This window comes from Sapajus apella, unplaced genomic scaffold (genome assembly GCF_009761245.1).
Source record: "Sapajus apella isolate SASKATOON/1434 unplaced genomic scaffold, GSC_monkey_1.0 scaffold7, whole genome shotgun sequence".
NCBI lineage: Eukaryota > Metazoa > Chordata > Mammalia > Primates > Cebidae > Sapajus > Sapajus apella.
Genome location: NW_022436947.1, coordinates 41,004,680 through 41,017,365, shown reverse-complemented (window position 1 = coordinate 41,017,365; position 12,686 = coordinate 41,004,680). Strand labels below are relative to the sequence as shown.

The following is a 12,686-nucleotide window of genomic DNA, read 5'->3' as shown; positions in this document are numbered from 1 at the left end:
TTGATATCGGGTAAAAGAACAACAAAATGAAATGGGGTGCATTTACTCTATCAGATGCCAATTAATCCATGAAACCATGGAAATTAAAATAATGTGATTCTCACAAGAATAACAGTAGTGTAATAATAATTATAAAAGCAGCAAGGCTGGGTGCAGTGGCTCACGCCTATAATCCCAGCACTTTGGGAGGTGAAGGCAGGTGGATCACCTGAGATTCCAGAATTCAAGACCAGCCTGACCAACATGCTGAAACCCCATCTCTATTAAAAATATGAAAAATCAGCCAGGCATGGTGGCGTGTACCTGTAATCTCAGCTACTAGGGAGCCTGAGGCAGGAGAATCGCTTGAACCAGGAGGCAGAGGTTGCAGTAAGCCAAGATCATGCCACTGCACTCCAGCCTGGGCAACAAGACCAAAACTCTACCTCAAAAAACAAACAAAAAAAGCAAAAGACAACAATAGCAGCAACAGACATTTACTGAGCATGTATTATGACCAAGGCATGTGGTAAGTGCTTAATATTCATAATGTCATTATTCTTCAAAGCCCTACAACATAGATGTTACCATTACTTCCCTTGTATTATAAGGAGGCAAGCTTAGGGAGGTTAAATAGCTTAGTAAATGACAGATGTGGGGAAAAAGAATACATCAATAGAAATAAAAACTGGAGTCCAGAAACATACCCAATTTAATAATAAGGGTAGCAATTTCAAGTCGCTAAGAAATAGACTGATTATTTAATATTGAATAAATGACTGTTTGGCAAGAGACGATCGTATTGTAAAATATACTTAGATCCTACCTAGCAACAAACACAAATAACATTTAAAGGTGTGTGAAGAGAGAAGTATAAAGAATAAAACTACAAACATTCTAAAAAAATAAGAGAAGTTAAAAAAATTATAAGGTGAAGAATGCCATTCTAATAAGACACACAATACAGAAGTCAGAATAGACGATAAAAAATCTTAACAGTTCTATAATGAGTACTATTTCAAAAATTAAAAAAAACATGCTAGGCAAAGTGTTTGCAAGAGGCAAAGAAGGGTTAATATTCGTAATACTTAAAGAGAATCAATGTGAAAAGTAATTGAACAGAAATGAGTAAAAACTAAGAGTTCACAGAAAAAATACAAATGAACAAAATGTGTTATAATAATTCTCAAATTCATTAAAAATCAGAAAGAAAAACTAGAAAAAGACAATACTTCTCATTTATCAGATGTTAAAAACTGAAATGTTGATAACATCTAAGTTGGTGAGACTATGGTACAACAGGCACTGCTGAATGGTTAGGAAACAGGTAATTCATGTTGCTTTTCTTTGGAAAGCAAACCTGTGGTACTTATCAAAATTCAGTATCCGGTTATCCTTCAACTCAGGATTAGATTTCCAGAAACAGAAATACATTCAGACTTCTTTTGAATATACTATTCGTGGCTGGGTACAGTGGCTCACACCTGTAATCCCAGTACTTTGGGAGGCCAAGGCAGGCTGATCACTTGAGGCCAGGAGCTCAAGACCAGCATGGCCAACACAGTAAAACCTCATCTCTACTAAAAATACAAAAATTAGCCAGGTGTGGCAGCACGCATTCATGGTCCCAGCTACTTGGGAAGCTGAGGGATGAGAATTGCTTGAATCCGGAAAGCAGAGGTTGCAGTGAGCTGAGACTGTACCACTGTACTCCAGCCTGGGCTAGAGACTGACACTCTGTCTCAAAAAATAAATTAAAAAAAAAAAAAATAATATACTGTTTCTTATTACTAGAATGCTTTTTCTGTTTTTGCCTAGAAAACCCTTATTCATGTTTCAACACTCAGTTCCAGTGTCCCTTCCTCATGACCAGGCCATGTTTAATTCATCTTTGTATTCCTCGGTACAACTGCAAAAGCCCAGTAGTTTTGAAAGTTTATATAAAGACAGGCAACACAAAACATGGAGTAGACCAATGAGAAGCAATGGGAGGACATGAGGCATTTGTGTGAATGAGTAAATGATGATGGCTAAAGCTAACAGAAGTAATAATCTGAAGGTAGGAAGAAGACAGTTATTGAAGTATGGCTAGAGAGGGTCTAAAAAGGGTGGGTCAAACCAGCAATAGAGAAACAAACACGAGGAAAGCAGGTTCAAAGATTCCAAAGCATCAAAACGGTGGTTAAAAAAAAAAGAGCTTGAGAGTAGTTATTTCTAGTCTTGAAACTATGCCCAAGTTATGTTTAAAAAAAGAAAGAGAAATGAAAACATTCCTTGAAAGAAAAACTTGAAAATAAAAAGAACTCATGAGAAGTTGTTTGTATTGACCCTTCATGATCTCCTAAAATGGAGGCTACAACACTTTTTACTTTTATAAGCACATAAAAGATCCAAATGCAGAATGCTGTATATGTGAATTCGGTAAAAGATTTAAATTACTATAATCAGAATTGGTGTAGGGTACAATTTTCAAGAATTATTTTGCTAATTTAAGAGTGGTTCCCTACTGTACAGTCTTTTAAACAAAGATTAAAAAGGCTTAGTATGATTAGCATTTCTAAGTTGATTTCAACATTATTTTCAATAATAATTTATTACATTCTTTTAAAATATCTTTTCTGAAATAAGATTTGATCATCTCAAGAATATATGTTGCTTAAAAATCACTCTGTAATTTATGCATTTATCATTTATTCATTCAACAAATGCTGAGTTCAAAGTCTGCCAAATGAATAAATGATCAATGTATAAATTATTTAAAATGATATTGAAATCTACTTGAAAAATTTAATTGACACTAAGGTTTTTAAAAAAGTTTAAAAAACAAGCCGGGCGCGGTGGCTCAAGCCTGTAATCCCAGCACTTTGGGAGGCCGAGGCGGGTGGATCACGAGGTCAAGAGATCGAGACCATCCTGGTCAACACGGTGAAACCCCGTCTCAACTAAAACTACAAAAAATTAGCTGGGCATGGTGGTGCGTGCCTGTAATCCCAGCTACTCAGGAGGCTGAGGCAGGAGAATTGCCTGAACCCAGGAGGCGGAGGTTGAGGTGAGCCGAGATCGCGCCATTGCACTCCAGCCTGGGTAACAAGAGCGAAACTCCGTCTCAAAAAATAAATAAATAAATAAATAAAAAATAAAAAGTTTAAAAAACAGAAATTAAAATGGCTAAGAGAATTTTTAAAGTAACATTTTAAAAACTGGACTTATTTTTACAGATTTTTCCAATATGTATTCCCTAATGTTGCTTTCATTCATTTTTCTTCCCTATTAAACATGAATTGAACCTTAAAAAATAAAATCTAGCAGATATTAAGAAAAAAAGAAAAATCTATAGTCTCTATACACAAAGTCTTCATAGTATTAGTAGAGAGACAGCATGTATACTAAACACACAGAAATAGAAAGAAACTATAAAAACAGATACTAGTAAAAATAATATATCTACTAGAAATAAATAGATTAAGCAATCAAACAGAAGATAAGAGAAAAAAAGCAAAAGAAAGTACCTTATGGATTGGATCTGGGCTGCTTCCAATCCAACTGAAACAAGTTACCAGGCCAAATGAGGAGGCATAGGCATAGTGCCTTGGTTACCATGAGCTGTATGGCAATCTCTGTATCGTGTAATTTCCTGGGTGCTAGTTTCTTTCTTGGCAAAATAAAGAGTTAAAACTAGATTGTCTCCAAAAATCTCTTTTAGGTCTCAAATTTTGATACATGGTTTTTAATAGCCGATATTTTCTATTCCAAAGATAAGCAAACTTTTACTTTGTTTTCATTATTCGAGATTAAATTGCTTTTCAGTCTAGGCATGAATACAAATAACTAGATCACTTGAATATTCCAAATTACAGAAACAGATTTTGAAGAGGGCCAGTGTAAGCAGTTCACCCAGTACCAAAAATTGTTATGGGAATACAGGAGTACCCAACACAGCATGCTACAAAGAAAAAACACTGTGGTGATTATATTCAGTTGGTCCAAATTATCTAATGGATAAGGAAAGCATAAAGGAGAGATTACACGATCCTGTATAGTTTTATTTCACTCACTTCTAACGCTCCTGATTTCACTTACTTCTATCCTTTTGATTCCTTTTATAAAATGGTCCTGATAGTTGACAAGACTATGTTAAGTAGTATGGTATTAGCATACAATTTATTCTGTTTAATCATCAGGTCTGCTCCAACAAATTTAGTAACTTACCGCCCGGGCTGAGTCACCAAAGTCTATCTTCAACCTCCCCATGGCCCTAATGATAGCAATAATTGACTGGATGGTGTTACTGTAGACCACTGCTTTGTATTGTTTACACTCCTCTTCTGAATAACCAGCTTCATGGATAATTCTGAGACAAAAGGGAAAAAAAAAGAACATTTACTTCCTTTGGTAGAAGGGTACACTTAAACATAAACAGCAAACTTAATGATTAAATCTACTTACTTCATCTGCTTCACAATTGTACTTTTACCAGATTCACCAGCACCTAAAAAATAAAACATAAAAGATTTCTAACGTCATCATAATCACTTAAGTATATTCAACTCTCAACATACACACACCCAGTCTCTCTGTGTGTTTATCTTTTAGAGCTGAATTTTTATACTAAAAATGAGGTATAAGGCAGTAAATATGTAGGATAAGTATGAAGATCTAACATACAACATGAGATATTATCTCATGTTGTAGTTAGTAATACTGTATAAACTCAGGATTTTTGCTAAGAGTAGATGACAGCTGTTCTAGCCACAGGCGACAAACAGGTAACCCTATAAAATGATGTTTATGTTCATTTGTCTCACTATAGTAACCACATTGATATGTATTTTGTAACATCATGTTGTATACTTTAAATACACAAAATACAATTTATTTTAAAACAAATAAAATGAGCTTCACTGGTTTCCAAACACATAGAAAAGTTCTGGGAAATAAGTCTGCTCTACTTATTATTGCATATACTTATTCAAGTCAATAAACTTAAAGGAAAAAAACATGCTTCTACTGTTGTTTGTATGTGTTCTCTAAAGCATTAAAAAAATGCAGTCTTCTCTAAGTTAAACCTGTACAATTTGTTTTAAGAATCTGCTCCCCACTGGAAGATGTTTAACTGCCTGACCAATTATCTTAATTTTAACCTTTGGCTCTTGTGAAATAGGCAGCAGTGGCACCAGGAAGCCACATGAAAAACTATTTTAAAATAACAGATGTTCAAATAGCTATGTCTCATGCAATATGTGTTCGATCACTACTATTAAAAGCCTAATACAGAACCAACATAAATCGCTAGCACTGAGGATTCAATGTTGTGCTGGACTTAATAAAAAAATGTTTTTTCATCTTCATTGTCATGTAAGTCATAAGGCCAGGAGCCATTCTCAAAATTCTTCTTCACTCTCTGTGTATGCAGGGTCTCCTCATGATTTGAGTTCCTAGTGCTATGCTATCCTAACATGAAAATACTACTAAGGAAATGACCACTTATAAAATCAGGGCCTTCTTAAATACCCTTTCTACTTAACAACAGCTGCTATCTTTATACCAAAGTGGTTCAGATATTTGTCAGGCTTCCCTCCCTTGACTGCTGGATATTGAGAACATGGAGCACAAGAAACAAGACATGGAAGATATGACAAGTCTATTATTTGGCTTCACATATTCTTTGGCCACTACTACAATATCCTGGAGGAATTTATGACTGTTTGAGAGACAGGGGCCAGGATTTTCATTACATTTTCATTTCATTTTAGGCTCCATATTCCCATTTTCCCTGGGCCATTCCTACAGAGTTTTATGTTCAGCATTAGAGAACAACTTACAGTTCCAGAAACACCCATTGCTACTCATGCCACACATCTTCAAACACTGTTTCCCCTGTCAAAATGCAATTTGTTCTGGTCTTCCCACCCTGGTGATTCTCTTATCAACCATCAAACTTATCTCCTTTGTCGACGTCTCCTTATCCACTCTGCATGGGACTCCTGCTGCCTCTCACTTTGCACATGTTTGTATTTGAATTCTCAGAAGCTAGTTTGTGCTATACATAAAATCAACCAACCAGAAATGTACTTGAATTTATTTAAGCTATTTCTGACTGATACAATTGATGGTCAAATCTCTGGGCTTTATCTTTCCCTTTACCTCTTTCCCTTTTCAGACAGACAGACACACAGACACAGATACACACACACACACACACACACACACACACACACACACACACACACATCATCATCATCAGAGGCATCTGAAAAGAGGTCATAATTAAATGGCCTATTTGAAAATCTTAGGGTAAAACTTCCTAAATTTTACTTGTGGTTTGATATTCAAGAAATTTTCCCAAAATACCCTCACACTGAATAGAAAAGCAGGCACTGAATAAACAATAAAGGCATTCTTCATTTACAGACAGCCTTTGAATCTTTCAGGGTATCTGCCAATAAAAACAATTCCAAGATAAACAACCCATTATTTATTAATCAACAACAGTGTGCTTAGCTCCATGAAAAGCAAAATTGCAGGCATTCTGGCTCACACATTTCTCTAATCCAGGGGCGGTCCACCCAAGTAATACAACCTAGGCAGTTTCCCGCAGGGCTGTCTTTAAGAAACCACTCTGGGTTTCTAGAGTACTGCAAGTTGAGTCAGCAGCTGCCATGCTGTGATGATGGGACACTCTAGGTCTCAGGATTTATGCATGGGGGTGGTGATTCCACAGGTATAGTGAGCTTTGATGAATAGCAACCTACGGTCCATTCCATTAGTGAAACAACTCAAAAGCCCAGAGAAAGGTTCAAGTGATGTACGCTCGTGAGTTTTGAGATCCACAAAAGAAAGAAAATCAGAAATCGTAAAGAATAAGATTGTTTCCAGTTAATATGTACAAATGAGAATGTTTAGGCCTTGACAAGAAAAAAACAAATTTTCCTGATGTTTGACATTATCTCTACATTCTAATTCACTTTTTATCCCTTCAAATAAATGGTGACATGGGACACTTAGCTTACTTTGCATTGCACATCCAGTCATTGGTTTGTGGTTCAAAAAAATCCTGAAATCTCTTTAACATTAAAGAGTGGGGATGGCGGTCTTATTAACTGGATTTGTACTTTCTTTACTAGTCACAAAATACTCTTTGTGGAATAGATATCTGCAGGCAGAAATTTTGCAAAAACCTTTCAAAGCTTAGCAATTTACATAATTAGTTTTCAACTCTCGCTTTCATACAGAGTCTCTTAACAGGAAAATTACAAATGCCACGTGGTTAAGGTTTCAACATTCTGAACACTGGTATTTTCTCCATACAGTATACAGGAAAGAGTAAATAGCTGTTCTCCACAAATCTCAGGCAGCACAGTTAATTCTGGGAGGCTGGTAGTGTAATGCTGCACATCATTGCCTGATGTGCATGCCAAGTCAATATGCTGAGACCCTGGGCTGCAGCAGAGAAAAGGTTTAATCACAGTAAGGCCACCGAACAGAGATGCAGGAAATCTCAAACCCATCTGCCTGAGGAGTTTGGGGCTACAGTTTTTAAGGGTTTTGGAGTGGGCTGAAGTGTACGGAACGTTGACTGGTCAACAAATTCAGGGTAAAGTCATAGGACAAGGAGATCAAGAAATTCTCAGGCTGATTCAGTTCTTCTGTGAGGGTCTTTAAACTGGATGGCCTCAGCTGTTAACCTGAAATTCAGGATCTACTTAAATAACTCTTCCAAAAAAGCCTCACTATTCTAACATCAGAGATCCAATCTAAGGCCAGAAATACTATCTATAGGAACAATGGGGATGCAAATAATATCCAGTGTTATGTGGTGTTCAGTTACAAGGAAGTGGGTCAAGTACAGCCTGATTAATGCTTAATTATAACTATATTTCTGCCCATAATTCTTGTTAACCTTGTGAAGACGCTTCAGCAGGAAGCAATATTGTAAAGGAAAAAATGGGGTTGGGGGGTAAATTTTTTCCAGCAGTACTCAGTTAAGTTGCTGTTACTTTTCACTTAAATACAGGGTGGGATGAAAAGTGCTCCCATCTACCAAGAGCAACTTCAAGAAGAAACAGAAATCTGTAACATGTGTCAGTAAGAAAGATCAAAGTGCGTGACCACTTATAGTCACAAGTCCTCACTGGTCAAGGTGGCTAACTGGCCCACAAAGGAACTGTCAATAAGCTAATCACTATGGAGTGAATGAGAGTTTAGATGAGAGAATGTGACTCAGAAGGCTGAGAATGTGTGTGCCATGGTTATGGTTGGCCAGTGGCTATAAAGCCAAAGTTGTGATGTTACAGTAGGTAGCTAGTCAGGCATGAGCAGGGCAGGAAGGGGCTACTCCTGACCAGGCATGTCAGGCGACCATCAGGTGATGGTCAGGAGGTTAACTGTCTCTCTAAAATAGTAATTGGTCACAGCCAGTGAAAGGGAGAGGCAGTCTCCCTACAGACAGAAAAAACTTGCAACTGATCATCAGCAGCTTCTCAATAAGATCTCAGGAGACGGGTGAGTGAGCTCAAGCATGCACATTAAGAGTCAAAATGGCGGAGTTTAACTGGTATATGACCTTCCTCTAGGAATGCTAGGCTGGTAAGGCAAGAGTGTCTCAAGTGAGCATGAGGGACTGTGTTAAGGCAAAAAACTTATCTTTCCGAGTCCACAAGGGGCGTGGTTTCAAAGGCAAGAGGTTCCCAGCACCAGGCCTCCATCCTAGAGTTCCTTGTGACTTTCCTGCGTGAGGGCTAGGTGGAAAATCCAGGTGTGCTCCTTTATTTAAAAAGCAGAAAGCTCTGGGAGGAGGAGGTTCTGTAGCCAATCCAGTATCAAAGCCAAAGATCAATCACTCAAGTGAAAGTTTGAAAAAACTCCTCTCATTGGACGAGAACATGAATGGGGTGGGAATAACTCCAAGGTTAATAACTCCAAGGGCCCCCCCAGCCCCCCACTGCTCCTTACCTATACGGATTCCTCCCTTGGATTCCCTCCCACGGCAGCAGGGGAGCTCTCTCTCCTCTCTCTCTCTCACTCTCTCTGCCTAATAAATCACTTCTCTGCTAAAGTCTTTGGGTCCACAGTATTTATTCAGACGCTAAGCTCAGCACACCTCCGGGGCCCCTTCCCCATTCCTGGGGTAAGAGAGGTCAAGGACCTGGGCACAAGAGATTGGAGAAACTGGGAGCATCTTTGCGATGCCCTGCTCCCTCCCCCTGGCTACAAGCATGCATGTGTACAACACCAGTAAACACACTACCCAGGCTCCTGTCCCAAGCACTAGGAAGCCACTGTGCATGAACAGCCCACCCCAAAGGAAGAATCAGGGGAGAAGGGACACAATACCCCAAAAGTGCACCAATGTATAAAACCCCAAGTCAAAAGGTCAGACTGCACATGAGCCTTTCAAGTCACCTGCTTGGACCTCTTCCAGGTGTACATTCCTTCCTTTTGTTCCTGCTCTAAAGCTTTTTAATAAACTTTCATTTCTGCTCTAAAAGTTGTTCAGTTCCTCCTTCTACCTTATGCCCCTTGGCCAAATTCTTTCTTCTCAGGAGGCAAGAAATGAGGTTGCTGCAGATGCATTGGATTCACCACTGGTAACAGGGACGCAGAGGGGTCCTCCCTACTCTGCCCTCCGCCTGCTGGTCTCCTTTAAGGAGGAAGTGGCTAACGAAAAACTGCACCTCTGAGAGCAAATATGGAGCCCAGCAAATAAGACTGTGCTGAGGGCAAAGGAGCACCACTACAGTAACACCGGGGAGAGAACTCACCAGTAGTTTGGGGTCTCAAACATACAGCAGCCTACTGGCAGGATCCAACAAAGGAAAATGCATCAAGTCAGAATAAGAAAAAGATGGGAGGAAAAGCAAAAAACGAAAAACCAATCGATCTAAGATAACCCTTTGTTAGATTCTAATTCTCTAAACAAAGTTACGTAATTACCGCTATCAATGTGACAGTCAAACAATGTCCACCTCTGATTTGGCTGGGGGTGGCACAGGAAATTTTAGTTTTATCTGCCGGCAATATTTAAAACAAAACAAACAAAACACACTTCTGATCTCAGAAACAAGCATCTTTTTTTTTTTTTTTTTCCTTTCAAAGAAAAAAATCATTTGGTAAATTTTCTGCTTAGGGTCACATTTATATTACTTATTTCCTGGCTTCAAGGATGGAGGGTGCCCAACATCACAGGCTGTTCAACTACAACATGGGGATTTAGCCAAGTTCTCTTATGCTGCAATCCTCATACCACTACTCTCCTTTTATGAAATCCTAATATTTCTGTCGAATTTAACAATTTAAAATGTTAACATTGAATAAAACTAAACTATACTTTAGTTTCAAATGAAATAAAACTAAATTACAAATGCATTTAAAATCCATTCTGTTTATAATGCTACTGTAAGATTAACAAGATCAAGGTCCTTATATGTAAGACAGAAGCAGATAAAGTGGGTGCAAGGGCAAATATAAATTAAAAATAAAATGTTCAATTCTCCCTGTTGAAAGGAAAAACATTTCCCTCCCTTTTTCTTAGAGCATTCACTTTAGAAAATTGTAATTGGAAATACTTCTCCCTCTCTTTGAAATGTATATAATATATTCTTTTGAAAACTAAATAGGCCTTTCGCCAGCTTTATGACTCAGGAATGTCTTTCTCAAGAACCTCAGAGCCATCTCTTTGAAATGCAAATATCCAGGGAGATAGCATCCCTATTTCCCAGTTTCTATGGCAGGGTAGGAACTAGGCTTCCATGGGCACCTTGCTCCAAATGCAAAACTACCTACTGTATTAAAGATAGAAGTTTCATGTTCTCCTGTGAATAAGGCCAATTAGCTAATGTGATGGTCATCCCAATTACCATAGTAAAGGTATGGTAAGCTGTGCATGACAAAGATGCTTTGAAGTCCTCTTACTTGAGGACTTACTGTTTATCATGTAATGGGTTGAACAGGCTTCAATGTATAAAGGGGTAAGGGTCTTCCTTAGTCTTTACAATCTCTTAGCAGATGTACATCACAATCTGGTTTAATGCTTATTTAATAATGAAAGTATTTTCTTTCTCTGCTATTTTGTAAAGAGGATTTCTGGGTTGGGAAAAGGTGTTGTTTTTAATTATCATTCCCCAACAGGAGCAATTATCTAAAAATCTTTTATATTTCATTCTAAGAAGCTCTGAACTTATATTTAAATAAATATTTACATATATATGGGAAATATCTGACATTCTAGGATAAAGGAATAATTTAATTATGACTGTAAACATTAAAATCCAAAATCTAGAGCTTCAAAATGACCCACTTTCCCCAATCTTAATTCCATATAAAACTATACACTGAGCCATACACTTCTGAAATAGGCATCATACTATTATAATGAGTAAGAATGTATGTACATAAAGAAAATGAAATCAGTATATTGACGAAGTATGTTCACAGCAGCATTATTCACAATAGCCAACTTATTAAATCAATCTAAATTGTCAAGGGATGAATAAAGAAAATGTGTATAGATACACAATGAAATACTATTCACCCTTAAAAAAGAAATCCTGTCATTTGTGATAGCATGGGTAAACCTGGACAAACACCATATAATCTCACTGATACAGTACATGTAGAATCTAATAAAGTCAAACTCATAGAAACAGCATAGAACTGTGATTACCAGGGGGGATTAGTTGGGGAACTGAAGGGGAGGAAGGGAGATGTGGTCAAAGGATACAAAGTTTTAGTAAGGATAAATAAATTGCAGAGATCCTCTGCACATCATGGTGACAACAGTTAATAACAACATATTGTATTCTTGAAAATTGCTAACAGAGTAGATCTTAAATGTTTTTACCACAGACAACGGTATGTATGTAAGGTGATGGATATGTTAATTAGCCTCATTATTTATGTACCCATATACTAAAACGTCACCTTGTATACTGTAAATATCTGTGATTTTTATATATCAAAGAAGGAGCCAACCCTGCTGACACCTTGATTTTGAAATTTAGCTGCAGAATCATTAAAGAATACATTTATGTGGTTAAAAAAAAATGAATGGATGCACACACAAAGCTTCTCTAGAAAGGCAGGACAAAAGAAAGAATTGTGTGTAACACGAAGGCTCTTTTCTGAGATCCCCGTCAAACAGACCATTCGGCTAACTGAACTGACAGACAAAATGCTTCTAAAATTTGAATCTACACACCCACTTAATGAGCAAGTGTGGAGGACTGGAGGCTACAGGCATATTTTCAGGTGTCTATAAGTTTTCTGCAAAAAAATTTTAATACAGTGTGTTTATTTGTATAGTGATAAAATAAACTATAAAGTCACTCTGATCACACCATATGTTTGAAGGGGGTCACAGAGTTTCAAGGTCTGTATTTGAGTTTGTGTAAGTCCCTAAGACACTTAAGCAAATGTCAAATACTGTGCTGGAGGGACCTTTCCATCCACCACTCTATCTGGTTTGACTGCCAATCACCCAATTGATCAAAGAAGAAGGGTCATGTGTTTCTGGCCCATGAGAGTGGTGTCATTAGGAATAAAATTCCCTATTCTTATAGATCTTATACCAACAAACAATCAAAATATTTTACAAATTAATATAAGATATATACATATAAAATATACATAAAAACTTATAAAACAATCACTTAAGATACAGTGATTTTTTTTTTCCCTTCCACAACGGAATGAGCTAGATTCTTTCCATT

At 37.4% G+C, this 12,686-nt stretch overlaps 1 protein-coding gene across 2 annotated transcripts in view; it reads right to left on the bottom strand.

Annotated features, from left to right (window-relative positions):
• Positions 1-12,686, bottom strand: part of GNAI1 (G protein subunit alpha i1) — an 84,499-nt gene that overhangs the window by 26,581 nt on the left and 45,232 nt on the right. For both annotated transcript variants that reach the window (XM_032276429.1, XM_032276430.1), the window contains exons 2-3: positions 4,426-4,468; positions 4,189-4,330 (exon numbers count right to left, since the gene is read on the bottom strand). In XM_032276429.1, coding sequence (XP_032132320.1) covers positions 4,189-4,330; positions 4,426-4,468 — 185 coding nt within the window. The remainder of the gene's footprint in view (positions 1-4,188; positions 4,331-4,425; positions 4,469-12,686) is intronic.